Genomic DNA, 24,994 nt, shown 5'->3' with positions numbered 1-24,994 from the left:
AGTAACCCAATCAGGCATCCTCATATCTACTTCGCTTCTATATAATCTCTCTTCTCTCCCTCTCTGATCCTCCTTTCCCTTGTACAGCTTTGATCTTCATTCCCACATCTCTTCTTTCAATTGCCCTTCCTGTTATCAATCGCCAATCAATTCATCATGTCAGACTTGCTTGCAGACTCAACATACTCTCCACCCCGAGGAGAACCCGATCCCTACCTGGTGAGCTCGTCGCCAGGGGACCGCGAAGGACTACACGACGCAGCAGTTAAAGGGCAATTCGAAGAGTTCCGGCCCGCCGCAAATAACAAGACATGGATCATCAGCGAGAGGTATTGCCGCATCGGGGACTCGGTCGACTCCTTCGAGCCCATCCTGCACAACCTCTGGTATCTCTACTACCAAGGGGGGCGGTACATGTCCCATGAAAGCACGGAACATGACCGACTGGTGCTGGACGTGGTCCGCACCCGTGGCCTCGGCCCTCTGACCAGGCCTGCCCCTAGCGGCTGTGGCATTGACATCGCCCGGACCCCCGCGGGGCGTTGTGGAATGATCTACCCTATTTGGCCACGGACATGACGGACTACTGGGTGAACGACTGCGCGACGATGGACGCCACCCAGCGCGTCAACTTCGCTTCGTTTCTCGCCAAGCTAGCGTCGACGCGAGTGGACGGGGATCGCCTGTGCCAGATTGCTCTAGTGCTCTTCCGCGATGCCCTTGAGACGGAACGAGAGTTTGGCACTGCCAAAGCGCTTGCAGATGCCGACCCGCGACGCACGATGCTCGATCTTTCTATCGCCGCCTTGCTCCCGGCCGTCTGTACGTGGCTCAACGAAGCGGGACGCAATCTGCTCCTGCTCTCGGACGCGTCCTGGAATAGTTGCCCTGCGACCATTGCCCAATGCGGCGAAACCTTCATCGAGTCCGAGCTCGGTCGACGAGCACCGGCGGGGTTCAGTCCCTGGAGATGGATGTACTGGCTGAAGCGACTGCATGAAATTGGTCGCCTTGCTGATGAGGCGTCCGAGAGCGGTCTGAAAGAGTGCGCCCAAGACGCGATCGAGACCATGTTGGGGCATGTGGAGGAGAGGAACTCGAAGATTCTCCGAGTATTCGAGGGAGTGGACGATAAGTTGAAGCAGGATCCCGACCTGGTGGGGTTGAAGAATTTGATGAAAGAGGATGAGGGTGATGCTTCTGAGTGAATTGAATTTCTGGATAGATTTATTTCTCTTTACTTGTCGCAGTGAATATATATTTTGGGTTCTACTCCACAGACTGTTCTTTTGCCGTTGAGACCTTTGAATTGCTAGATCGTTTGAATCTCACTTTAGTCTTTGTATAAGTCGATGAAACTGATGAATAAATGCAAAAAGCTACTCATGATGTACTCAAGACACGCAACAAAAGTTTCAGACCCTGCTTTATCCAGAAAACAACCAAGCATCTGACCGGTTCCATGTCCATCTCCACAAGTTCCACATCTCCAATGCCACTCCCATGGCTCCCATACTGCATCAACAAGACGAAAATAAATACGCAAATAACAATGAACCTAGGTAGACAACAAGCTTGTATATTCACTATGATAACTGGAGACCATGCACAAGCCGACATGTTGAATGCCACACTTGCACTATTGCAGCCAAGCAGAGCCAACTATATATAGCACCCCCGAAGGAGAACCCAGCACAAACCATCTAGATACACTTGCAATCGCGGCTATAGCTATCAAAGTGGCACTTGTTGCCATCCTTGCCGCACTATAAACACGAACATCACATCAGCAAAAAACCCAAGGCCCCCATAGTACTAGATCAGGACCGGTTTGGGTATACCTTCTTAAACTTGCAGTGGCAGAAGGACGTCTTGCCTTTCTGGCCTTTATATTTGCATGAGTTGTTCTTCTTGGAGCAGGACTGTGGAGAAAAACGAAGTGGGTGGGTGGGTTAGTGGTGCTCTTTTCATCATGTAGGATGCCTTGGCTGGGTGGATAGAGAGGAATTCACTCCGTTGTATGTGATCAGTGTGGCTGCTTCGTCGTGCACCTCCAGATTATCATTGACGTCGAGGGCGTTGTTGTCCACGGGGCTGGCGACTGCGCCGACGGCAGCGAAGAGGACGAGGCCCATGGAAGCGAGAGAGATGAGCTGCATTGTGATGGATGGGTTGGTGGTTTTGGCTTTGAACTGGGAGGACTTGGCTGAGTACTATTGTAGTGTCTTGAGAGGATCTGTCTGTCTGGATGATGCTACAAATGTCGGGTCAACCACCACCTTATATACTACCGATACCTGAATCTTCTGCTCGAGACAGCTGCCATGACAAAAACGAGGTATCCACGCCTCGGCATTTTCCATGACAAATAGTAAAGCCAGAGGACGTGGAGTAATCCCGATTGACCGCGTCTTGTGATCAAGCTGCTCCCCCAACTATACGAATAGTAGACCACCAAGCCCTAACAAAGACATCCATCACTTGCGTGGTCCATGAAATACCAGCTCATAGAGCCGCATGGTAGTGGCATACCCAATCGGAGAGTGACCGGGTATCCCTCGCACGAATTGGCTTGGACGCCTGGTCTGGATTACCGCGCGCCCTGCAGGGGATATTACACTTCCGTATCTGTAGGGCGCTGGGTGTACCTATGGGGTAGCATGGAGGCGCATCTCTAGCCCGGGTGATGTGGATGTGATAGTGATCCGGGGTTAGGGCTGAACAGGTACTGAAGTGAGACAGTAGGATCTGCATCCTCAGTCCCGTGAACCATGTAGACAACATGCAAGGGTCCCGTATAAGCTAGATGCTGTGTGATATTCTGCACATAAGCACAGGCAAGAATTAAAATGCCGTTTGCCTGAACTCTGGGCAGTCTTGGGTAGAAGATGATGGGACTATGCGGCTAGCCCTAACTCGGCAAGCCGCACGAGGCATTCTGCAGAAAGCAAACACCGGCGTTTGAATGATTGGCTGCTGCAAGGAATAAGCACTGTTTGATCGTCACAGAGCACCAGTGAGACACCGGTGATCATCGTTCCATTCGTCTGTCCAGCAGATGTGGAATAAGTTCCAGCACCATCTCTGCCGACCAGAACCTCGTGTATAGATCGGGCCTCGGTAATAACGGCTGACTCAGCATGCGGGGAGCATTTAGAACATCAAGCAAGCAGGTAAGGGGCATCATTGCTCAATCGTAGCAGTTATTCTATAGACAGTGAGCCAGATACCTGTTAGAACAGTCTCGACAGGAAGACTGCAGTTATGGCACCCCCCCAGATCAAGCTCTACCTGGACATTGTGAGCCCATTCGGTTACATTGCCTTCCATATTTTGCAGGTAAGAATGGCACTATGCAAATGATAAGCACCAATGCAATTATCCATGCTGAAATCCACCGAAGAACTCCCCCGTTTTCGCTAGCTGCAATGTGACATACGTCCCTATTTTCTTGGGGGGCCTGATGAAAGCCTGCGGGAATACGCCTCCCATCCGGGTCAAGAGTAAGTGCGCCTCCATCCCCTGGATTTGACATCCTCCCTCCCTGGTCGGTTTCATTCGCTGAACGTTCCATAGACAAGGATATATGGATCAACGAGGAACGACGCCGATGGGCTCGCTACTTCTCCATCCCAATGGTCCATGACTCTCCCGAAGGCTTCCCGCCAATGACACTAGCCCCGCAGCGCGCTCTCTGCGCCATCTCCCAGAAGAAGCCCGATCAGTTGGCGCCGGCCATTGGAGCTCTCTACCATTCGTTCTGGACAGAAGGCAATGCCAAGATCGGACAGGTCGAGGGGTTCCAGCCGGTGCTGGAGAAAGTCCTCGGAAAGGACGGCACGCAGGAAATCCTTGCAGCGGTGTGTTCCCCTCCCCCCACTCCCTTGCCTCCAAATCCGCATCTAGACACTCGGGTCTTCCCCGTGGGTGGCGCAGCGCTGACACCTCGTAGGCAAACGAAGAAGAAACCAAATCCCGCCTGTCAGCGCTCACGGATCAGGCATTCCAGTCGGGCGCGTTTGGTCTGCCTTGGTTCGAGTGCACCAATAGCCAGGGCCAGACTGAGGGATTCTGGGGCATCGACCATCTGGGACAGGTTACTGATTTCCTGGGGTTGAACCGAGCTACCGATAAGGGATTCAGATCATTGCTGTAAATAATAATATAAAAAAAGAATAAAGATATCCTTCTCATTGGCTGTCTGGGTATATGTCCATGCAAATGTCAATTTCAACGCGCGTACAACAATATCCACTCACACTCACTCCTCCCACTTCCACACACAGGGGTCTAGTCCGCTAGATAGCCGGCTTCGGGGCATCGCTCCGATGTTTCTCGCGGAGGAACTCAACGATCTTCTCCTTCTCCATCTCGTCGATCTGGCGGTTCTCTTCGGGACTAGGCGATGGATGACGGGTTACTGGCGGAATTTTAGTCGTGGTCCACAATCATAGTGTATATCATTCGCATATTCTACAGGACAAAACACACCTGGTTCCGGAGTCTCCCCCTCCGCAGGACCAATCGTCGCCGAACGAATCTGAGTCCAAGTATTCTGCACGTGTTCATTCGAGGCAACATTGGTCGCAGTAGATTTAAGTCCATTCCACGACGTTGTCGCGAGATCAGACACACTGTCCCCGATGCTGGAGACGGTGTCTTTGGCGGACTCTGTGGTGGTAGTTGGTTGTTGGGGGGGTTTCTCGTGGAGTTCTTGTACTGGATGGTTTGTGGAATTCATCGTGATTGTCGTTCAATAGGGGTATGTAGTATAAGAAGAAGTTGACTCTTGGGTAGGTATTAATGATTGAATCAATTGATGTTAATGTCAAGATGGTAAAGGTAAAGAATGACATCAGCTGTTGGAGCAGGATATAAAGGATGATGAGATCATTGTCCGCCCTACAAGGCTGCCTTGGTCAGGGTCAATCCACAACCATGATCCAATTACAAGGAATAAAACTATATTAGTCAAATCAATCAGGAACAGAGCTCATCTACCTATCTCTTCGATGCAATGGCCATTGCACAGTAGAAGCTGACTATATCAAAAAACAATACATATCATGCCGTCTAATTGTGCAGATTATGCACATAATGACATCATCTGTGCATTGGCGGGGCATGTCCCAAAGCGGACTAGCGGCTGCCCCTCCGATTTCCTCCTCGGATTTCCATCTCACTCACGAACATACCCGCAATTCGGCTTCATCTTCTTTTGACTATCATTCTGTCTGTCTGTCTGTCTGCGTTCTTGTCGCATAGATTAGATTGTATTTTCTCATTTTTTATTCTTTTCCCTCATTTATAGAATCATCCAGCATATAGATCCATCCCATTCCCAACCCCACCATCAAAACATCCCAATCAATCATTCAACCCAAACAAGATAACAAAATGTCCCCCATCCCCATAACAATCATAACCGGCTTCTTGGGCTCCGGCAAAACCACCCTCCTCCTAAACCTCATCCCACAACTCCCCAAAACCTACCGACTCGCGCTCCTCAAAAACGAATACGGCGACGTAGCCATCGACTCGCAGCTGGCCTCCACAAACTCCATCTCCGGCGTCCGCGAGCTCCTCAACGGCTGCATCTGCTGCAACCTCGTCGGTCAACTCAGCGACGCGCTCGACCAACTGCGCGAACAAGTCCAGCCCGACCGCATCGTGATCGAGACCTCCGGCAGCGCATTCCCCGCGACGCTCGCAATGGAAGTCAACCGGTTGGCGCGGGAGCAGCCCGGCACCATCGCGCTAGACGGGGTCATCAGCGTCATTGACGTGGAGAATTGGGAGGGGTACGAGGATACGTCGTACACGGCGAAGCTGCAGGCGAAGTACACGGATCTGATCATCTTCAACAAGTGGGAGAATGTATCTGAGAGGGAGTTCGATTTGTGTCTTGATCGCGTGGGCGATCTGGAGGTTGATACGCCGTGGGTGAAGAGTGAGAAGGGACGGGTTGACAAGGATGTTTTGTTGGGGATTGATGGCGCGTTGTTCGCTAAGGAGGGGGATGACGCTCAGTTGGCGAATGGTGGACATGATCATGAGCATAAGCATAAACATGACCACCAGTCTGAGGTGGAAGTGCTCTCCGTCACGCTCAAAGCGCCTACCCGACCAGACGCCACCGTCGACGTCGAAGCCCTACAGCGCTTCCTGCGCTTCCCGCCCAAGGAAGAAGTCTACCGCATCAAGGGCATCCTGCGCTGCTCGAGCACAACCCCACCCATCTCATCATCCGACGACGACACATCGAACCCCGCGCCGTCTTCGTCCTCCGCAGGCCACAACCAGCACTACATCCTCAACTGGGCCTTCGGCCGCTGGACAACCACACCGTCTGACACCGTCGGCCAGACAGTCGGCCCAGACGCCGTAGTCCGCATGACGCTCATCCTGGCGCGGTACGAGTCCGCGAAGTGGACGAAGAAGCTGGAGGCGGGGGGTTTGGTGCAGGCTGTGGGTGAGAGTGAGGGGGTGGAGTTGGTTGTTGAACGACTTGTCTAGATTCAACTTTTATGTTCTTTACGGATATATGTTCCTTTTTAGATGAAGGGCTGAGATGGATGGAGCTGGCTCCGCCCGAATATACAGAATGTATATATATACGACAATAAATGTTGAGGCTTTGAGTAAGACATGGGATGACTTGTCCATACAGACCAGATCCGATATTACGCAATACGGATGCATGAAGAAGAATGGATATAGAAGTCTAATCACCTTTCAATATACTTAGCAAGGCTAACAGCCGGGCTTATAGCTTAAAGGCGGAACCAAATCTATAATAGAGAACCCGAAAACACAACATCAATTACAACACAACCAACATCTACTCTACCGAGATTCAACAAAAAGACACAACATCAAATAAACCACAATCAAAGACACAAGCAGACTCAAAGAGTCACAAAAAAAAAAAATTAATACTCCAAAAGGGCAGACGCGCCCGGCTCGCTCGAGATGTAAATCACCTCGTGGTTGTCGGAGAAGCCGTTGAAGCGCGTGGCGCTGCACTTGGTGTAGGCGCCCATCTCCTCAAAGTACAGCCAGTCGCCGACGTCCAGGAGACCCGGCAGCGAGATGCGCTGGTCGATAACGTCGATGCCGTCGCAGGTGGGGCCCCAGATGGAGTAGGCGACGCCGTCGTCGGACGGGGTGGCAGTGGGGGCCGCGGCTTGGGGATCGCCGGCGCAGGTCAAAATCTGGGCCACCGGGTGCTGGTGGTCGAAGATGATGTTGGAGAAGTTGCCGTAGACGCCGTCGTTGAGGTAGAGCATGTAGGCGTCGTTGGCCGGGTCGTCCGGGTCGCGCACATCGCGGCGGGCGATCACGTTGGCGGCCAGCGTGAACGCGTTGGCGACGTAGTAGCGTCCGGGCTCGGCGATGATGCGGACATGCGGCGGGAAGTACATGTCAAGGGCTTCGCCGAGGACGGTGGCGAAGCGCTCGAAGCTGTCATGCATGAACCCGCCGCCGACGTCGAGGGTGTGCAGCTCGTGGCCGATCTCGGCGGCCTGGTCGAAGACCAGACGGGCGTCCTGGACGGCCTTGAGGAAGGCCCCGGCGTCCTCGGCGCCGGACCCAACGTGGAAGCTGACGCCCACGACCTTGAGGTCGAGCTCGCGGGCCCGCTCGAGCAGGGGGCGGGCCATGTCCATGGAGGCGCCGAATTTCATGCTCAGCCGGCACAGGCTGGTGGAGTCATCCGTGAGGATGCGCAGGTACAGCTCGGCGTCGGGGAAGCAGGCCTTGATCTTGTACAGCTCGTCGGCGTTGTCAAAGGTCATCTGCTTGACGCCGACATTGGCGGCGTGGCGCAGGTAGGACTTGGTCTTGCAGGGCTGGGCGTAGATGATGCGACTGGGGTCGATGCCGGTCTCGAGGGCCAGGTCGATCTCGGCCTTGGAGGCGCAGTCGAAGCCGTTGCCGAGCTGGGCCATGAGGCGGAGGACTTCAGGGTCGGGGTTACATTTGACGGCTACATTGATTAGCTGTGTTCTTCGCATGGAATATATATAATGTATGAATAGATCTCACCATAAAAAGGTCGGACGCGGCTGAGGTTCATCTTCCAGCGGAGGTGCTGACGGTACACCTCGCCCATGTCGGCGACGTAGAAAGCATCCTCCTCACCGGGACCGCAGTGGTCGACGTTCACCTCGCCGGCCCGTCGACGGAGGACATCGTGGACGAGGTCCTTGGCAGCCAACCTGGATTGCGACAGATCGTCTCCTCCATGACTGACGATGGGACCATAATGCGCGGGGGCATTATAGTCATCTTTTTCATGACAGAATTTTGTCATGCATACTTCAGCAGGGACACACGCAGTCGGTGCCATAACCATGTGTGTGATTGAGCACACAGGAACGGGATATTATAAAAGAGAGAGATAGATAGATTGAACGCGACTGCGTGTTAAGGAGGACGAAAAGTTTCGCAACCGAGGTTGACTGGACCAAGCCTCCTCGACCCTTCCTCCTTAAGAGGAAGAACCGGCAGAGAAGTCCTATGCGGCAGCTCAAGAGGTGAGGGAATAAGATGAGAGGGCGTCAACGCGCTAACAAATGGCGCACCGGCGGAAAAGGCGGGGTTGGACAGGAGCAGGAGGCGGGATGTTATTAAGAATGTCACGAGGTCTCCAGGGAGAGACAATTTGACGGAGAAGCACACGCGAGGCTATGAAAGCCGTGATGGAATTGGGAAGCCTTTGGAACTGGTCGAGTCCAAAGGCCGGGTTTCGAGGATGGAGGAGAGGGAAAAGGCTGCCAAAACCTGGCAGGGAAAAACAAAAGAGTCAAACTCAAAATCCACTGAATCTGACCGGAAGAATTAGTGATCAGACATTCAGAGATGACAGGTTTTAGGTAGAAAAGAAAGGAAAAAGGGGGGAAGGGTGGGGGGTAGTCAAACAGGAAATGGTGAGGTATTTATGGGAAGTGGTGAGAGAGGGTGGGTGCAGAATTTTAAGCCTACAGAGCGAGCTTAGGGCAAAGGGCTCCCGGGCAAGGCAACCATGACAGGGGGGAAAGGATGACCGATGGAGGGAAGAAAGGGAATCGAATGCAGGAAAGGGAGAAAGTGCAAGGAATCAATGGCTAAAATTAGGCAAATAGAAGAATCAAATCACTCACATATAAGGACAATGGCCAAGATGGATGGAGGAGAAAAGGCCGCGATGGAGAAGCGGGAGAGGAAGAAGTCGGGTGGATGAGAGGTGCTGAGTCATCATGTTGATAAATAGACCATATAACAGGTATAATAGGACCATGTAATATGATAGATAGTCTAATACCATAATAGGTTAAGTATAGTCATCGCGTAATTCATCTCTAAACAATCAACAGTCCATCCATCCAGTCTTTGACTCATACAATTAAACGTTTCAGCTGATGATGATGATCGCAGGCGGTGTCTTTCTGCCTCTGACGTCGTCGAGTCCAGGCACTCAGGCAGATCTTCCTACTATAAATGGTCATCGGATTCTCTACCTCATGATTGGCAGTCACTATCAATCCTACGAGGGATTTCCCATAATAATTATCTCAGTATATCAACTGGAAGGAAAACATATCTCAAGTGGGATATGAGATAGCAGGTAGCCAGAACTACACATCAAATAATACCTGTAAGATCGTACCAGAATTCATCGGCACGGATCATGGAAGATATCATATGGTACCGTGGACGGAATCCGGATAGACAGCAGACACCTTATTTCTTAGGGATAGAAGTACAGCTTATTTCATTCTTGATCATCTCATCTACTACTCGATATATTAACGTTCATATACTCAATATATTAATGTTATCTTTAATTCGCAAGATCCTTATAAATGTTGATCAGAATTATATGTACTATGATCATGATTTTAATTATATATTCACATCTTTCCCACGATCTCATCGGCAATACATCCCATCGGTGATGATTCTACTTTGCATAGAAACAAGTACGGAGTAAGACAGAGTGTGTTCAAGAAGTCAGACGGTCTCCCTATCAACCGGATCTACAGCCGAAGATAAGAGAGCCCAAACTAGGTGGGAAGGGTGGCAAGAAGCGGGGGAGACGCAGGCAGACGGGGCTAGGGTTCTACCCTGCCATATTGATAGACAGCTTGAAGATCAGGCGATTGTCCTACAAGATTTCTAATATCATGCCATCTACAATGGGCGTCCCAGAATAGGTCGAAATCGTGACACGATATTATATAATGATAGCGTACGACAGTCGTCGAGAAGACAGATAGCGAATGGAAAAGAAAAAGGAAACAGAAAAAAAAAAAAAAAAAGAAAGGGAAAGAAAGTGACATGCATTCAGCCCAACAGAAATAGACGCCGGAAGAAACAGAGGCAGATAGAGGGGCACACAGAGATAAAAGAAACAGATCGCAGGCACAGTCCTGCTGCATAATATCTAGAGTGCAGATCCACTGGGCAAGGATGATGGCAGTCCGTAGACTCCGTCTTCCACAGTAAAGACCCCACATTAAGGTGGATCAAACCAGACCCCGTCCATCAGAAGGGATCCCATTGTCCATAGCAAACGCCGTCAATGAGAATACTGTCGGGAGAGTATCCTGCGCACGGCAGTCACGGTATGTCCACTTCCACCCCGCCAGAGACCTGCACCCGTCGCATCTAGAAAACATGGAAACGAACGCGGAGTCGGACATCAACAATTTCCCACCACCCGACAGAACAGCTTAACATTGGCAAGCTCCCGCCCCCTGGGTGCCGGGAGCCTCCGGCCGCAGGTCCACGCCGGGCCGCGGGTTCGTGCGCAGGTTTCTCGGGCCCGCTTGGTCGAGCGGCAGTTTCTTTGCGATCGCGGTGAACAGCTCCCGTACATTCGACGAGGTCTTGGCGGAGGTCTCAAAGAAGAGGAGGCCGGCCTCGCGGGCATAGGCCTCGGCATCGGCCGTCGGGATCGCACGCTTGTCCGGCTGCTCCGTAGCGAGATCCAACTTGTTGCCCGCCAGAGCGATGACAATGTTCTCGTTCGCTTGACGCTGGAGTTCCTTCACCCACGACTTGGCCTTGTCCAACGATGACTGTCCCAGATGGCTCCATTAGCGACCTATCCACAGCTCCTACTCCATTCGAAGGGTTGAGAAGGCATACCGCTTGTGTGATGTCGTAGACGACGACGGCGCAGTTCGCATTCCGATAGTACATGGGAGCCAGCGACTTGTAACGTTCCTGACCGGCGGTGTCCCAGATTTCAAATTTGACTGTCGTGCTTTCGTCCAACGAGATGGTCTGTGTAAGGAAGGCAGCGCCAATGGTGGATTCTCGGTAATCATCGAATTGATCCTGGGGTGGTGAGCTTGATTCATTTTCGGGAAGGGATCTCCTAGCATGCAACCAGGCGCGAGGGACATCGGTTGACACTCACTTTAACGAATCTCAACACGAGCGAACTCTGGAGGAAGGGGGAAACCTAATCAGCGACCAACCGGGTTATATCAAGACGGGGATATATCAACCTTTCCGACCGCAGATTCTCCTATGGAAATCAGAAAGCATTAGCATGCCATCCCGTGATCCCGACGTAAAGACCACAAAAACATATAAAGATAACATGAAATAAAATAAACCGAAGGAATAGTGGGGGACAACTCACCGAGCAGGACCAGCTTGAACTGAGCGAACCTCGCACCGGGACGGGCGCCTGCTGCGGCTCTGGAAGCCATAATGACAGATGAGGGATGAAACCACCGGTGAACGGGGAAATAAAAGGGGGTGGATGATGGGAGATATGAATGAGAGAGAGAGCGAAAGATCCAGGCAAAAAAAAGAACAGCCAAATGAGATAGATAGGGGGTGGGGGGGAGGAGAGATTGATATGGAAGGGCGAGATGAAGAGAGGAGTGAAGAGTAGACGGATGGATAGCGGGAAGTTGAGTAGTCAGTAGTCAGTAGTCAGTAGGTCAGGTCAGTAGATAGTAACAGTACTACGGTAACTGGTAAGGTAAGTCAGGTAAGTAAGGTAAGGTACTAAGAGTACCTAGGTAGAGAATGACGATGATCAGCCACCGAAGAGGTGGGCCTGTGGCGGTCTTAGTCAGGATGTACGGTACCTGTTTGGTTATCATGTTACATTTGTATCAACATATATTACATCATTCAATATGCCTGTTATATAGATATATACAGTATGTAATACACACCATACAGTCACATACACCACCTGTGCCTGGATGGTCATTCTCTCCATCGTCGTCATCCTGTCGTTTTCTTCCCTGCATTGGATCTTAGTTGGCTACTCTCGTACTCTCGTACTATCGGACTTCGTCTCTCGTTCTCCTGAGGCTGATATGCGTTGTTGATCTGCCTCTTCTTCTCTTCTCCCACGCTCATTACTGGACTGCTGTCGTCCATCTCACTCACCATTCCCGACCGTTTTCGATCCCTCCCTTACTTTCGCCTCATCCCGTCTCGTCTCCCCTTCCATTCATCCATCCATCGTTACCCACCAGGCACTACCATCACGACCACCCCTTCCCCCCGGTGGTGATCGTCAACCATGACCACCTCCGTCCTTCCCTTCCGTGATATTAATCTCCATGCCTCATCCTCGCACTATGCCTTCACCTCCCCGTCGTCCCCGGATGCTCCCACGCTGGTCGTCGACCGTCCGACCGGTGATTTGCGACTGAACAATGGCACGCTGTCCGGTGCCAGACGCATCTCGAGTATTGCTGGCATTCTGGGAATCATCAAGCTGAAGCTGGGTAAGGTCGTGTTGGTGGACGAGAAGCCACGTGGAACCCAACCCTGGAGGGCTAACGATCGCAGACAAGTATATCATCGTAATCACCAAGGCCCAGCCCATGGGGCGCATTCGTGGCCATATGGTCTACAAGGTGGCCGGCACCGAGTTCCTCCCCATGCGGGAGCGTTCCCTACACGACCATGACGAGGATACCTATCTGGCTCTCCTGAAGGAGCTCCTTCGGAAGGGGCCCATGTACTTCTCCTACGCCCTCGACCTCACCAACTCCTTTCAGCGCCAGTCGCAGAGCGACCCCAGCCGCCCCATGTGGGCGCAAGCCGACGATCGCTTCTTCTGGAATCGGTTCATCCAGTCTGACCTGATCGATTTCAGCCTCGGAGTCAACGATGCGACGGGCGTTCGCTACGCCCCACAGCCCGCCGTCGACCCCTATATCTTGCCCGTCATGTACGGAATGCTCCGCATCTCTCCCGCCCGCGTGAAGTCGACGTCCTTTACCTTCGCCCTCATCACGAGACGCTCGAGGCACCGGGGCGGTACGAGGTACTTCTCCCGCGGCATCGATGACCACGGGAATGTTTCCAACTATAACGAGACCGAGCAGATCGCCATCTTGAACGATGCGACCGGTGGGCTGTCGGGCTTTGCCGGTGGGCAACCGATGAAGGAGAAAGCTGCCGAGGTGGGCCGCGATCTCCAGGTCTTTTCCTTCGTGCAGACTCGAGGCAGCGTTCCGGTATATTGGGCCGAGGTCAACAACCTTAAATACACCCCGAAGCTCCAGGTCCGCCGCGTGGAGACCGCCCTCGAGGCCGCTCGCAAGCATTTCGACCAGCAGGTCCGGATCTACGGCGATAACTACCTCGTCAACCTCGTCAACCAGAAGGGCCGCGAGCAGCGCGTCAAGGAAGCCTACGAAGAACTGATTCGGATACTCCTTTCGGCCCCCGCCGACCGAGGCGAGACCGCTGGATCCTCCGAGAAGATCCAGGCCCTGGAGCCCAGCCAGGAACAGAAGCAGATCGACCGACTGCACTACATCTACTTCGACTTCCACAACGAAACCAAGGGTCTGAAATGGCACCGCGCCGAGCTGCTGTTGGATCGCTTGCTGGATGGCCTGAACCAGGGCGGCTACTTCCGGGGCGTCGAACATCCCGGTCTCCCGGGTGGGCAGTTGGATATCCGTTCGCTGCAGGGCAGTGTGGTGCGGACCAACTGCATGGATTGTCTGGATCGGACCAACGTGGTGCAGAGTATGCTGGGCCGGTGGGCCCTGACCCGCCAGTTCACCGACGCCGGCATTCTGCGGCCCGGGGAGGCGGCCAACGACGATAGAGACTTTGAGAATCTCTTCCGCAACGTATGGGCCGACAATGCCGACGTCGTGTCCAAGGCCTATTCCGGAACTGGCGCCTTGAAGACGGATTTCACCCGGACGGGGGAGCGGACCCGCGCCGGGATGCTGCAGGACCTGAACAACTCCATCACGCGGTACGTGCGGAACAACTTCCTGGACGGGCCCCGCCAGGACGGGTTCGACGTCTTCCTGGGCACCTACCTGCCCCCGGAGTCGGCCCTGGGCAGCCTGCAGCTCTTCCTCGACCGCCGGCCGTTGGTCGTCCAGTCCGTCCCCTACCTCCTGGCGGCGGGCGTCTTCATGATTCTGGTGTCCTTGTTTACCAAGCGACTCCCGGACTCCGCCGTCTGGCCCTTGCGCCTCTTTGTCATCTTCTGGCTGATCGTGTCCGCCTGGAGCGCACGCTTCGTCCTTGGCCATGGGATGCTCTATGTAAGTGTTTATCTGTTTATTTGTTTATATGTTTTGCTATCCATGCTGACTGATCAACCCAGGTGAACTGGCCCAAACTCAACACGCCGGCCGCCGGCTCGGAGGGCTACCAGGACGCCCTCATCAAGGCCCGGACGGATCCCATCGTCGGCCAATTCCTCCCCGCCAAACGGCACCAGCGCGGTTACAGCAACGCGCGGTTGGGCTTTCTGGAGGAGGGGAAGACTAGGATCGAGTAATTGCAGCCCGCGATCCGTTCGTCTTTTCGTCTTTTGCGTTCTTTCTCTCCGTACCTTTTCCTTGATTCGTTTATCCTTTTATCCATTACTCTATTTTCTTCCTATTACATTTTATTACATCCCCTTCTATCACCTTTCGTCCGCACTTTTCTATCACTGTAGGCATGTTTGAGCAAGTTGTACTTGTATTGTCGCGTCCCCGAATCTTCTGCTTAGACCTGTCCTGTTCGTCTCGTTTTCGCTTTCGTTCTAGATCACCGCTAGATCTGGACCCGGTGTTGTGGCCACTGCTTTACTTCGAGTGTATAAATTCAACTATCCTTGTCCTTCCACCTCCGCATTCTGGAGATGATCGTGGCATATCTATAAGATATCTATAACGTAGATCAAGACACACGTGACCACACCCCGGATTAAGTAAGTCCCCGGATGGACTCAGGCCTTCCGCCCACTCCGACCGGTGTCATTGGAGCATCTCGTCAACTAGTAGTCGACGAACACCCAGAGACCCTAATGCGGGGTTTGCGCCTACTATCTACATTTCTCAGCCAGTCCCATCAACTGCGTACCTTTTCGTCGCGCCCGGCGAGGATGTCTCGCAACTATGAAGTCAGTCCCACCCGTGAAGTCGGCTCCGACGGTTGTTCATTGCTGATGCGGGGTCAAAACAGGCTGCCATTACGGCGCTCAATTCGCTGCAGACCAACTTTGCGATTGTGCAGGAACTCCAGAAGACTGTGAGTCGAGAGGATAAGAATCTGCAGTCGATTCCGGAGATGGTGGAGTGGTTGAGGCGGATTGGGTATAAGGTTTGTTCTTTGCTGTCCTTCTATAGCTCCACGAGTGCTAATGGGTATCCCCTTAGCAATCCGACCTGAACCAGATCAACCCCGTGCACGTCGCCGGCACAAAAGGCAAGGGATCGACCTCGGCCTTCATCGCTTCGATCCTATCCCAGTACACCGCATCGCAGTCAGATTCGCCCCGAACGCTCAACAAGATCGGTCTGTACTCGTCCCCGCACCTGCGCTTCGCGCGCGAGCGCATCCAGATCGACGGCGCGCCGCTCTCCGAAGAAAAGTTCACCAAGTACTTCTTCGAGGTCTGGGACCGGCTGGAGGCGTCTGCGCAGGCGGCGGGTGAAACCCCGACCGCCCCGCAGACGAAACCGCAGTATTTCCGGTACTTGACGCTGATGGCGCTCCACACTTATGTGAGCGAGGGGGTGGATGCTGCTGTTATTGAGTGTGGGATTGGCGGCGAGTATGACTGTACGAATGTGATTGGGAAGCCCGTTGTGGGTGCGATTACTAGCTTGGGGATTGACCATACTGCTATGTTGGGCAATACTATTGAGCAGATTGCCTGGCATAAGGGTGGTATTATCAAGCCGGGGGTGAAATGCTTCAGTGCTCCTCAGCCTGCTAGTGCGGAGAAAGTCCTCCATGATCGTGCGGCGGAGAAGGGAGCGCAATTGGAGATTGTGAAAGAGGGACTGCCTGAGTCTGCTAGTGGGGGCAGTTTGAAGCTCGGCCTGGCGGGTGATTTCCAGTACACCAACGCTGCTGTTGCGACGGCTGCCGCTGCGGAGTTTCTCAGGACGGTAGGCATCGCGGATATCCCGGGCGACGTCCTAAGCAAGCCCCTTCCGGCGGAGTTCGTGAAAGGTCTGGAGTCCGCTCGACTGGGCGGTCGGTGCGAAACGAGACACGAGGAGAATGTCTCCTGGTACATCGACGGAGGGCATACCTTGGAGAGCATCAGACTGGCAGGCCAGTGGTTCGTGTCGCAGATCCACGCCAACTCGTCCTCCACCACCGCCGCCAACAAGAAGCTGCGTCTCTTGATCTTCAACCAGCAAACGCGCGACAGCAACGCCTTGGCCCGGGCCCTCCACGAGACCCTGTCCGCAGCCTTGGGCTCCGAGCAGCCATTCACGCACGCCATCTTCTGCACCAACGTTACGTACAAGGACTCGGGATACCGCCCGGACCTGGTGAGCATGAACACGAATGCGTCAGACATTGAGAAGCTACAGGTTCAAAACAGCCTCGCGGAGACGTGGCGATCCATCGACCCCCACGCCGAGGTCCACGTCTACGCCACCATCGAAGAGGCCGTCGATTTTGCCCGCGCTCTCGCCCTCAAGGAGAGGGGTCTCGTGGGCAAGGACGAAGCTCCTCTCACGACCTTTGTCACGGGCAGTTTGCACCTGGTCGGGGGGTTCCTCGATGTCATCGAGACGAAGCCCAGTGGGGCTGAAAAGTCGTGATTTTGATGAGTTTCTACTGTTCTTCTTTGTATTCTTTTGTCACTTCTTCCTGTTCCAGTATTCAACAACAGAGCGATACCCGCGAGGACTACAGTCTTTGGTTTCGGTGTGCATGTTTGGCGTTAGTATAGAGCTTCAACAATCTCATTTCCTGTTAGTGGCAGGTCTTTACATATAGAATTGGCTTAATACTTTGAAACGTAGATTGACACCCCTTGATGTAGATATAATATCTGTATCTTGCAGTATTTGTTTCTCTTGTTAGTGGAGCTAACGTGCCGAGGTAATCCTAGAGTGACGCTGTGGCGGCGTGATCACCAAGAATCCCACCCCAACAACCTGAATAAATTGCTACCCATGCGCTAAACACATAATAAGACCTGCTGTAACGACCTCACTCATGATCATGAACAGCACAATATGTACGTACGCCAAGTCCAGAACCAAACTGGTGACGTGACGTGGGGCTGGCTCCGCGTGAAACTTCCCGCACCGCACGCTAATCCCAGGAACGCAATCTCTCTCTCTTTTCCCAACAATTCTCCCCCTCTCCTCCTCCCCACACCACCCCCCCAATCGCGCAAACCACACCCTCCCAACCGCCCCATCATGGCCGACAACAAAGACACCAAGGGCAAAGCGCCCGCAAACCAGACCTCGGAGTCCGGATCCAGCCCGAAACCCTACTCAATCGGCGACAAGCTGACCCCTAAAATGGCGGAGTCGCTACTGGAGAACAACCCCGCCTTGAAGAACGAGATGGCGGGGCTGGGCAAGGACAAGACCGCCGAGGCCCTGCGCAAGATGGACATCGCCGACCTGCTGACGGGTCTGGCGGTGGGCGGGAAGAACCAGAAGGATATGGCCTCTTACAAGTTCTGGCAGACGCAGCCGGTGCCGCGGTTTGACGAGACCGGTAGTGAGCCGAGTGCTACTGGGGGTCCGATCAAGATGATTGATCCGGAGAAGGTGTCGAAGGAGCCGGATGCGCTGGTTGAGGGGTTTGAGTGGGCGACTCTGGATTTGACTAATGAGGTGGAGTTGCAGGAGTTGTGGGATCTTTTGACGTATCACTATGTGGAGGATGATAATGCGATGTTCCGGTTCCGATATTCGAAGGCTTTTCTTCACTGGTATGTATTATTGAGACGACGGACGAAACTCGGAGGTTTCAGAATTGCATTGGTTGGTCGGGTATGAGTGTGTGACTGACATCTTACAGGGCGCTGATGTCGCCGGGCTGGAAAAAGGAATGGCACGTGGGTGTGCGCGCCACCAAGTCGAAGAAGCTGGTCGCCTCCATCTGCGGCGTCCCCACCGAACTCCGCGTGCGCGGCCAGAAGATCAAGGTGACTGAGATCAACTTCCTCTGCATCCACAAGAAGCTGCGGTCGAAGCGGTTGACGCCGGTCCTCATCAAAGAGATCACCCGCCGCTGCTACCTGAACGGCATCTACCAGGCGATCTACACCGCCGGAGTGGTGCTGCCCACCCCGGTCAGCTCCTGCCGCTACTACCACCGTCCCCTGGACTGGCTGAAGCTCTACGAAGTCGGCTTCTCCCCGCTGCCGCACGGCTCCACCAAGGCCCGCCAGATCACCAAGAACCACCTCCCGAGCAACACGTCGAGCCCGGGTCTGCGGCCCATGGAGCTCAAGGACGTCGACGCCGTGCAGGATCTGCTGGAGCGGTACCTGCGCCGGTTCGACATGAACCAGGCGTTCACAAAGGACGAAGTCAAGCACTGGCTGGTCCACAGGGACAACGACGAGCAGGAGCAGGTCGTGTGGTCGTACGTGGTGGAAGACCCGGAGACGCACAAGATCACGGACTTCTTCTCGTTTTACAGCCTTGCGTCGACGGTCATTCAGCACCCCAAGCACAAGGACGTGTGCGCCGCCTACCTCTACTACTACGCCACGGAGACGGCATTCCAAGAGGACATGAAGACTCTCAAGGACCGGCTCCAGATGTTGATGAACGATGCGCTGATCATGGCGAAGAAGGTAGGATACCCCATCTTGAATTTTCCTCGTGACTTCCCATGTGACTGACCTGGTATTCCTCATGTAGGCCCGCTTCGACGTCTTCAACGCGCTCACCCTCCACGACAACCCCCTGTTCCTGGAAGCGCTCAAGTTCGGCGCCGGCGACGGCCAGCTGCACTTCTACCTGTACAACTACCGAACGGCCCCTATCCCCGGCGGCGTCAACGAGAAGAACCTCCCCGACGAGAAGCAGATGGGCGGTGTTGGTGTTGTGATGCTGTAAACAAAATAAGGGCATGATACGAGATACGAGGGTCGATTCTACTCTCGTATACTCCCAGTACTAGTACTTGATATTGGCTGAAAATCTTTTGAGCAACAGCGCAACCAAGCATGATGAAAATGAGATGATATCCCACTATTTATGATTGATTATTGCCTTTGACTTGCATATATCCATCGAGAGTAAATCAGATTTAATCATTGGTAGATTGTAGATGCAGATGTATAGTGTACTGTGCCTGAGTGCCAAGGCTCCGGTTGCGGGCCCCGTGACGTTAAGTTGTCCAGGCTGCCAAGGCCCGCCAAGGAACCCCAATCAGCTTATCGCATCGTCAGTCCATCTCCCCTCCTGCCTTCGTTCATCCTCTCGACTTCATGATCGTGTCTGTAACGGACAGTTGGACCAATACACGCCATCGATGTAATCGGTAAGAGGTACCGATCAATGGATGAGTCACGTACCATAGTATTCCCCTCGAAACTGTCGTCCAATCCTCTCCACGAGAGAACTGACAATGGGTGTGGGTCCCTCGACGGAAGACGGCCAAGCTGGGTCGCCAGGTGAGTCGTCCCATATATCACAGTTATGGGATTGAGATTGAGCGGCGGAGTCGTCATCATCCATACTAACTATATCTGCAGAAGGACTCAGCTACAGGCTAGCTGAGCGCTTCGCGGCCAAATGCTTCACCCCGCTGGAGTTGACCCACTTCAAGGACAACTTCTTTAGCCGCGCGACAGACCAGGACGGGGTCAGGTACTGGAACGAGAAGACGCTTTCTGACTTTCTGGGCATCCCGGACGGGGACGGGGACGGGGACGCCGGCGCGGGCGCTCCCCACTGCCCGTTGGATGCGGGGCCGGTGGTCTTCCGCATGGTTTCGTATCTGGGGGCGTTTCCGTTCCAGAATACCTTGGCGCCTAGTGTTCTTACCTTTGAGGCTATGGTTAAGGTTGTTGTGTTGCTGACGGAGCGCTATGGGAAGGTGTTGCGGCGAGCGCGCAAGGACCGGATTAGGCTGCTTTTTGGGAGTCTGGCGGATGTTCAGAGGAAGGATACGTGGTCCCCGGAGACTCATGAGGATGAGGATGAGGCTGGTGAGGAGGACGGCGGGACTGCCTCTCCGCCGAGGTCGCACGCTCCGGGTTTCCTGATTGATGAGCCTGCGAATGATGAGTACGAGGATGATGATGACGATCTTGCTCTCGCTGCGTTGGAGTCGTTGGATGCCATTGAAGTGTTCAAGCATGACTCGCGCATCGATAAAGCTGTCTATGAGGCTCGCGTCTCCATCACTACCCTCCGTCGTCTGGTGATGCTGTTGTTGGTCATCTCGCCGTTGAAGCCGCTGGAGTCGGTAAAGCCGTATACTTCGGAACTGAGCGAGCAGCGCATGGAGGATATCCGCAATGAAGCGGAGACTATCCTAGCCGCCTTCGGCCAGGAGCCGTCGGGCGGTATTAGCTACAGGTCTTTTGCGCAGACTGTATCTACGTCGCTGCCGTATTTGTTCGACCCGTTAACCCCGTTGTTTGAGCATCTTTTGTTTAGTAAGAATCTGGATCTTTCGCAACGCAGGCGTAGAACCGATTCTACAGAACCGGAACCGGAACCAGAAACAGAACCCGTTGAGGAAGAGGTTGGAGAACCAGGACCGACGCCCTCGCCGTCCGCGCCCTTCTCAATCACCCTCCCGGGGGACTTTGAGTCCGCTATACTGAGTCCAACCGTCGTGTCTCATCTCTCTTTCTTCCTTCCCTCGACATCGGCCGATGTGAACATCCTGCGCGGCAACGTGCGTCTGCATCCCGTCTTCTCGACCGCAGCACACGGGTCGTCTTTGACATCATTCTCCCACAACGTCCTCACCTGGCAGTCGAGCACGCTTCTCCTCCTCGACGGAACCCTCGATACCGGAAAGCCCATCACAATAGGCGCATACCTCCCACAACCGTGGAAATCCAGCACCTCAATATCAAAAGCCTCCGAAACCACCACCCTCCCCTGCCTCTTCCAGCTCTCCCCAACGCACACCGTCCTCCCAGGGAACTCATCCCCATCCGTCCGAAACGTCCCCAACGCCCCCGCAGCCTACTTCTCCACCGAAACAGGCCTCGCCCTCGGCTGCCAAATCCCGCCAGCATCCCGCTCCCAAAAACTACCCCCAACCCCCCACGGCGCAGGAAGCCTAACAGTCGACACGAGTCTCGAAACCGCCGACCTCCACATCTCCACCATCGGCTCCAACGGCGTCTTCCTCCCCCCACCCTCCTCCCCCTCATCCTCCCAAGACCACACGACCTCAAAAACCCAAATCAACATCCTCAACCTCGAAGTCTGGGGCGTGATGCCCGACCCCGCAACCGCATCTTCAGAACAAGGCCAAAGCGCCATCGAGAAACAGCGGCAGAAATGGGACTTCGAGGCGCGTGAGGCTGAGCGTCGACGAAATCTTAATTTGAAGGCGGGGGCTGGTGACCCTGCGAGGGAGAGCGCGCGCTGGTTGCTCGAGACGGCGGGGCTTGTGGGGGGTGAGTCGAGGTATTTGTAGTTGGATGTTTTGGTTCATTTTCTTATCTTTATCTTTATATATTTATTGTTTTTATTGTGTTTAATGCCCAGATCCCGATGACTGCGGCGAGGGAATCTCCCTTAGACTGTGAGAGCTACCCACCATACTCAATATGTGAGTATGTATACTGTGGGCGCATTGTTCGGGTTATTTTCTTGGTTTGATCAACATTATTGGAATAGTATCGGTGTTTTTAGACACAGGCAATTGATAACTTGGATATTTCTATATTATATCATACAGTGTCCTGTCTTTCATAGCCCGAGCATCAATACAAAATGAAATGCATATAAGCAGTCAAGGCCCACTACATGTAGTTACATACTACGCCAATCAATAAACCCCCATAGGCGAAAGCCCCGTCGGCGGACCATAATAATCCCTAAGCTCCTCCTCCTCTTCCTCTTCCTCCAGCGGCTCGTCCTCGCCCGCAGTATCCACCATCTCAGCATCCGACTCCGCCGCCTCAGCGACCTTCCCTCTAGAATGTCGACTGCGGCTGCGACTGCTGTGCGGAAGAGGCGTGCTTCCTTTCCGGACTCGTTCCTTTTCCCTCTCCTTTTCTTTCTCCTTGTCGGCACTGTCGATTTCCTCAACAGGACGATCCTCCCGAGGAAGACGGAACGCGAGGAATCCATCCGGCGCGCGCTCCGCACGGTCCATGATCTCGTTCATGTATTTGCGGACTTCGTCGGCGGGCTTGACGATGCGGCTGAGGGGTTCGAGGACTTTGGCGTTTGTGGTGTGGATGCGCCATGTGATGGGCTGGTAGTATTCTTTGAGGTTGGTATTACTGATGGGGTCGGGGGTGTCCTTGGCGTCGGAGGATTTTTCCTTGGTTTGGTCTTTTTCGGGCTTGGTTTCTGATGATGCGTCCTTTTGGTCGGGCTTTTGGAGGTCTTGTCCGGAGGTAGGCTTGTTGTCCGTGGGGCCTTGCGGGTTCGGGGTTACTTGGGCGCTGGAGGTGGCATCTTTGTCTTTTCCGTTCGTGTCGCCCTTTTCCTTGGGGTTATCCTTGCCCTTGTCTTGCTCTTTGGTGTCTTCGGCGGTCTTCTTCTTCTTTTTGGATCGGGATCCTGCCTTTCCTTTTGCCCGCGAGTTATTCGTCTCCGTTGGGTTCTCGATGGGAAAAGGTGCGTTTGGGTCGACCTTCTTGACGAGCAAGAACGATGCGAGTACCGTGGTGCCACCAGGGAGATATTCTAAAATCGTATACTCCGGGAAGAGGTAGCGGTCTCCAGAGCCTGCGTGGCCAGAAGTGCTGCTTCCATATGGTGTCAAGGGGGAGGTGAATTCGAACACCACCGACTTGTAGTTGATTCTGGGTGGGGCCGGCGGCGGCGGTGGCGGGCCAGGGTGGTAGTACGGAGACGGGGCCGGAGAGTTTTGTTGTGGGGGTCGGGACTGGATTGAGGGTGGAGTGGCCTGATGGGGCGTTTGCGGAGGGGGATAGGGTGGCCCGGGTTTCGGTCCCACGCTCTGCGGTTGGGGCGGGGGCGGCATTGGTCGAACGGCGGGACTGGATGGGTTCGGGGTTGCACTCTGTTGCGCTGCTAACGGTGGAGCAGGCGTGATACTAATGTTAGATGTGCCAGCCGGGGGCGGTTGCGCTGGCGGTGCCCCGGGCTCTTGCTTCACCTGCGCGGCTGTACTAGGCTGCTGGGGCGTGGGGTTCTGGGGGGATTTCGGCGGGGTTGATGTTGATGCCTGAGGGGTGGCAGGAGCAGATGGCGTCAGCCTCGGAATTTGCACCTCGACGCGCTGCATTTGCTGAGGCGGCCTTTTCTGATCATTCTGTTGGGCTGGCTGCGGTGACGGCTGGGGAGGGTGTGGAGTGCGGGGCGCGGCTTTCGTTTGAGGGGTGGAAGGTTGCGATTGCTGCGGTTGTTGCTGACGCTGCTGCTGTTGCTCCCTGGCACGAATGATGGCATTGAGCTCATCGATGTGGGCCTGAAACGCTCGAAGTTGCTCCTGCGATGCCTTGCTCGATGCCACCACCCTCATCAGAGCCTTCAGTTCCGGGTCGGAAGCAGCCCTTGTTGCCAGCATCTGAATCACGGGGTCTGGACTGGGTTTAGCAGGTTGGGCGGGTGGAGGGTGTTGAGCCGGCGAGGGTCGCTGGATGGGCTGGGTTGGCTGCGGGCCGGAAGGAGGACGGGGAGTTTGGTTGGGGGTCTTTGCCGGGCGTGCAGGGGGTGGATGCGGCGATTGGTAATAACCCGGCTGCGGGGGAGCTGGGCTGGCGGGGGGGTGTTGGTTCGACTGCTGTCGTTGATTCTGCGATGGAGGAGGCTGAGGCTGATACTGTTGGAAATTGTTTGGATGGCCGTAGTGAACCATCGGTCGTTGGGGGGGAGTGTATTGGATCGGGGGCGGCGCATTGGGGTCTTTGACCGTGTAGACCATGGCATCGAAGAGATGAGGCCCGACCACAACGCTGCAGGGCCCGACCTTCGACATGGTCTCCTTGGGCGGATTCTTCCCTTCTATCTGCTCTCTCTTGGACTTTTTCGGTTTCGTCCAGTACCGCACGAGGATGCCATCGCTCAGCCATTTCTTCTTCGACCGTTCCAACGAAGCGAGAAGCACAGCACTATAACGCATCAGTCACCCTGTTGTTCTTGAGCAGAGCGTATATTCGTCTCCCCGCTAGTCGCATAGTATCAAGCATACCTTTCCGCGATTGACTGATAGTCTGTGGACGGCAGGTTGTCAGGCTGCGGTGCTGTCAACGTCGGCAGCCCTTCTCCGTCTCGAATCTTCGTCGGCAAAGGTGGATCGACGGGCGCTGGCGGTGGCGGCGGAGGGGGCGTCGGAGCAGCAGCGGGAGTGGAAGCCTTCTTCTTGGATGACTGTTGGGGTTGCGACTGAGGCTGGGGCGTATTGGCTTCGGAGACTCGCCGTTTGGCCGCAGGTTCGCGACGGTCACGAGCAGACAACCGGCGTTTTTCGGCCATCTTGGGAATCACTGGAATTTAACACAAAGCAGAACAACAAGATAGACCACCCGAGGAAATTGTAAGCATCTCGAGGGGAACTTGGCGACAATCGGATGAGAGGGAGACGGAGAAGTGAAAGAGACGCGACAAGGAGAAAA

At 54.2% G+C, this 24,994-nt stretch overlaps 12 protein-coding genes across 12 annotated transcripts; 7 read left to right on the top strand and 5 right to left on the bottom strand.

Moving 5' to 3' along the window:
* The first annotated feature begins 69 nt into the window (after nt 1–69).
* Nucleotides 70–1,379, top strand: P168DRAFT_292206 (DUF3632 domain-containing protein). Its single transcript, XM_024837545.1, has 2 exons — nt 70–541; nt 658–1,379. Exons 1-2 carry the CDS (start codon nt 157–159, stop codon nt 1,206–1,208), a joined length of 936 nt encoding a protein of 311 aa, XP_024690695.1. The 5' UTR covers nt 70–156; the 3' UTR covers nt 1,209–1,379.
* A 198-nt stretch (nt 1,380–1,577) lies between these two features.
* P168DRAFT_329071 (uncharacterized protein) lies at nt 1,578–2,159 on the bottom strand (the record flags this gene model as incomplete). Its single annotated transcript, XM_024841423.1, has 3 exons — nt 1,578–1,766; nt 1,842–1,922; nt 2,013–2,159. 3 exons carry the CDS (start codon nt 2,157–2,159, stop codon nt 1,704–1,706), a joined length of 291 nt encoding a protein of 96 aa, XP_024690694.1. The 3' UTR covers nt 1,578–1,703.
* Nucleotides 2,160–3,202: 1,043 nt separating this feature from the next.
* P168DRAFT_329070 (putative 2-hydroxychromene-2-carboxylate isomerase) lies at nt 3,203–4,375 on the top strand. Its single transcript, XM_024841422.1, has 4 exons — nt 3,203–3,339; nt 3,404–3,503; nt 3,577–3,860; nt 3,953–4,375. Exons 1-4 carry the CDS (start codon nt 3,265–3,267, stop codon nt 4,154–4,156), a joined length of 663 nt encoding a protein of 220 aa, XP_024690693.1. The 5' UTR covers nt 3,203–3,264; the 3' UTR covers nt 4,157–4,375.
* P168DRAFT_283852 (uncharacterized protein) lies at nt 4,299–4,741 on the bottom strand (the record flags this gene model as incomplete). The annotated part of the gene is made up of 2 exons (XM_024836087.1): nt 4,299–4,420; nt 4,492–4,741. 2 exons carry the CDS (start codon nt 4,739–4,741, stop codon nt 4,299–4,301), a joined length of 372 nt encoding a protein of 123 aa, XP_024690692.1.
* Nucleotides 4,742–5,212: 471 nt separating this feature from the next.
* On the top strand, nt 5,213–6,637 carry P168DRAFT_292204 (GTP-binding protein). Its single transcript, XM_024837544.1, has one exon. The coding sequence runs from the start codon at nt 5,398–5,400 to the stop codon at nt 6,514–6,516; it is 1,119 nt and encodes a 372-aa protein (XP_024690691.1). The 5' UTR covers nt 5,213–5,397; the 3' UTR covers nt 6,517–6,637.
* A 295-nt stretch (nt 6,638–6,932) lies between these two features.
* Nucleotides 6,933–8,359, bottom strand: P168DRAFT_240524 (type III PLP-dependent enzyme; the record flags this gene model as incomplete). Its single annotated transcript, XM_024833720.1, has 2 exons — nt 6,933–7,990; nt 8,050–8,359. 2 exons carry the CDS (start codon nt 8,357–8,359, stop codon nt 6,933–6,935), a joined length of 1,368 nt encoding a protein of 455 aa, XP_024690690.1.
* Nucleotides 8,360–10,718: 2,359 nt separating this feature from the next.
* On the bottom strand, nt 10,719–11,708 carry P168DRAFT_298747 (Rab family GTPase; the record flags this gene model as incomplete). Its single annotated transcript, XM_024838294.1, has 5 exons — nt 10,719–11,066; nt 11,137–11,328; nt 11,411–11,437; nt 11,502–11,521; nt 11,639–11,708. 5 exons carry the CDS (start codon nt 11,706–11,708, stop codon nt 10,719–10,721), a joined length of 657 nt encoding a protein of 218 aa, XP_024690689.1.
* Nucleotides 11,709–12,235: 527 nt separating this feature from the next.
* Nucleotides 12,236–15,122, top strand: P168DRAFT_292201 (putative phosphoinositide phosphatase (Sac1)). The gene is made up of 3 exons (XM_024837543.1): nt 12,236–12,749; nt 12,814–14,543; nt 14,606–15,122. The coding sequence occupies exons 1-3, from the start codon at nt 12,542–12,544 to the stop codon at nt 14,780–14,782; spliced, it is 2,115 nt and encodes a 704-aa protein (XP_024690688.1). The 5' UTR covers nt 12,236–12,541; the 3' UTR covers nt 14,783–15,122.
* Nucleotides 15,123–15,373: 251 nt separating this feature from the next.
* P168DRAFT_320651 (tetrahydrofolate synthase) lies at nt 15,374–17,054 on the top strand (the record flags this gene model as incomplete). The annotated part of the gene is made up of 3 exons (XM_024840381.1): nt 15,374–15,391; nt 15,454–15,591; nt 15,648–17,054. The coding sequence occupies 3 exons, from the start codon at nt 15,374–15,376 to the stop codon at nt 17,052–17,054; spliced, it is 1,563 nt and encodes a 520-aa protein (XP_024690687.1).
* A 523-nt stretch (nt 17,055–17,577) lies between these two features.
* Nucleotides 17,578–19,481, top strand: P168DRAFT_257165 (glycylpeptide N-tetradecanoyltransferase swoF). The gene is made up of 3 exons (XM_024834541.1): nt 17,578–18,187; nt 18,277–19,060; nt 19,128–19,481. The coding sequence occupies exons 1-3, from the start codon at nt 17,664–17,666 to the stop codon at nt 19,323–19,325; spliced, it is 1,506 nt and encodes a 501-aa protein (XP_024690686.1). The 5' UTR covers nt 17,578–17,663; the 3' UTR covers nt 19,326–19,481.
* A 200-nt stretch (nt 19,482–19,681) lies between these two features.
* P168DRAFT_257160 (TLD domain-containing protein) lies at nt 19,682–22,112 on the top strand. Its single transcript, XM_024834540.1, has 2 exons — nt 19,682–19,885; nt 19,967–22,112. The coding sequence occupies exons 1-2, from the start codon at nt 19,840–19,842 to the stop codon at nt 21,874–21,876; spliced, it is 1,956 nt and encodes a 651-aa protein (XP_024690685.1). The 5' UTR covers nt 19,682–19,839; the 3' UTR covers nt 21,877–22,112.
* A 112-nt stretch (nt 22,113–22,224) lies between these two features.
* On the bottom strand, nt 22,225–24,854 carry P168DRAFT_329061 (uncharacterized protein; the record flags this gene model as incomplete). The annotated part of the gene is made up of 2 exons (XM_024841421.1): nt 22,225–24,490; nt 24,571–24,854. The coding sequence occupies 2 exons, from the start codon at nt 24,852–24,854 to the stop codon at nt 22,231–22,233; spliced, it is 2,544 nt and encodes an 847-aa protein (XP_024690684.1). The 3' UTR covers nt 22,225–22,230.
* Nucleotides 24,855–24,994: the final 140 nt, after the last annotated feature.

This window comes from Aspergillus campestris (genome assembly GCF_002847485.1).
Source record: "Aspergillus campestris IBT 28561 chromosome Unknown P168scaffold_10, whole genome shotgun sequence".
Lineage (NCBI taxonomy): Eukaryota > Fungi > Ascomycota > Eurotiomycetes > Eurotiales > Aspergillaceae > Aspergillus > Aspergillus campestris.
Note: the sequence above shows the minus strand (reverse complement) of the source record. Positions and strands in the feature narration are given on the sequence as shown.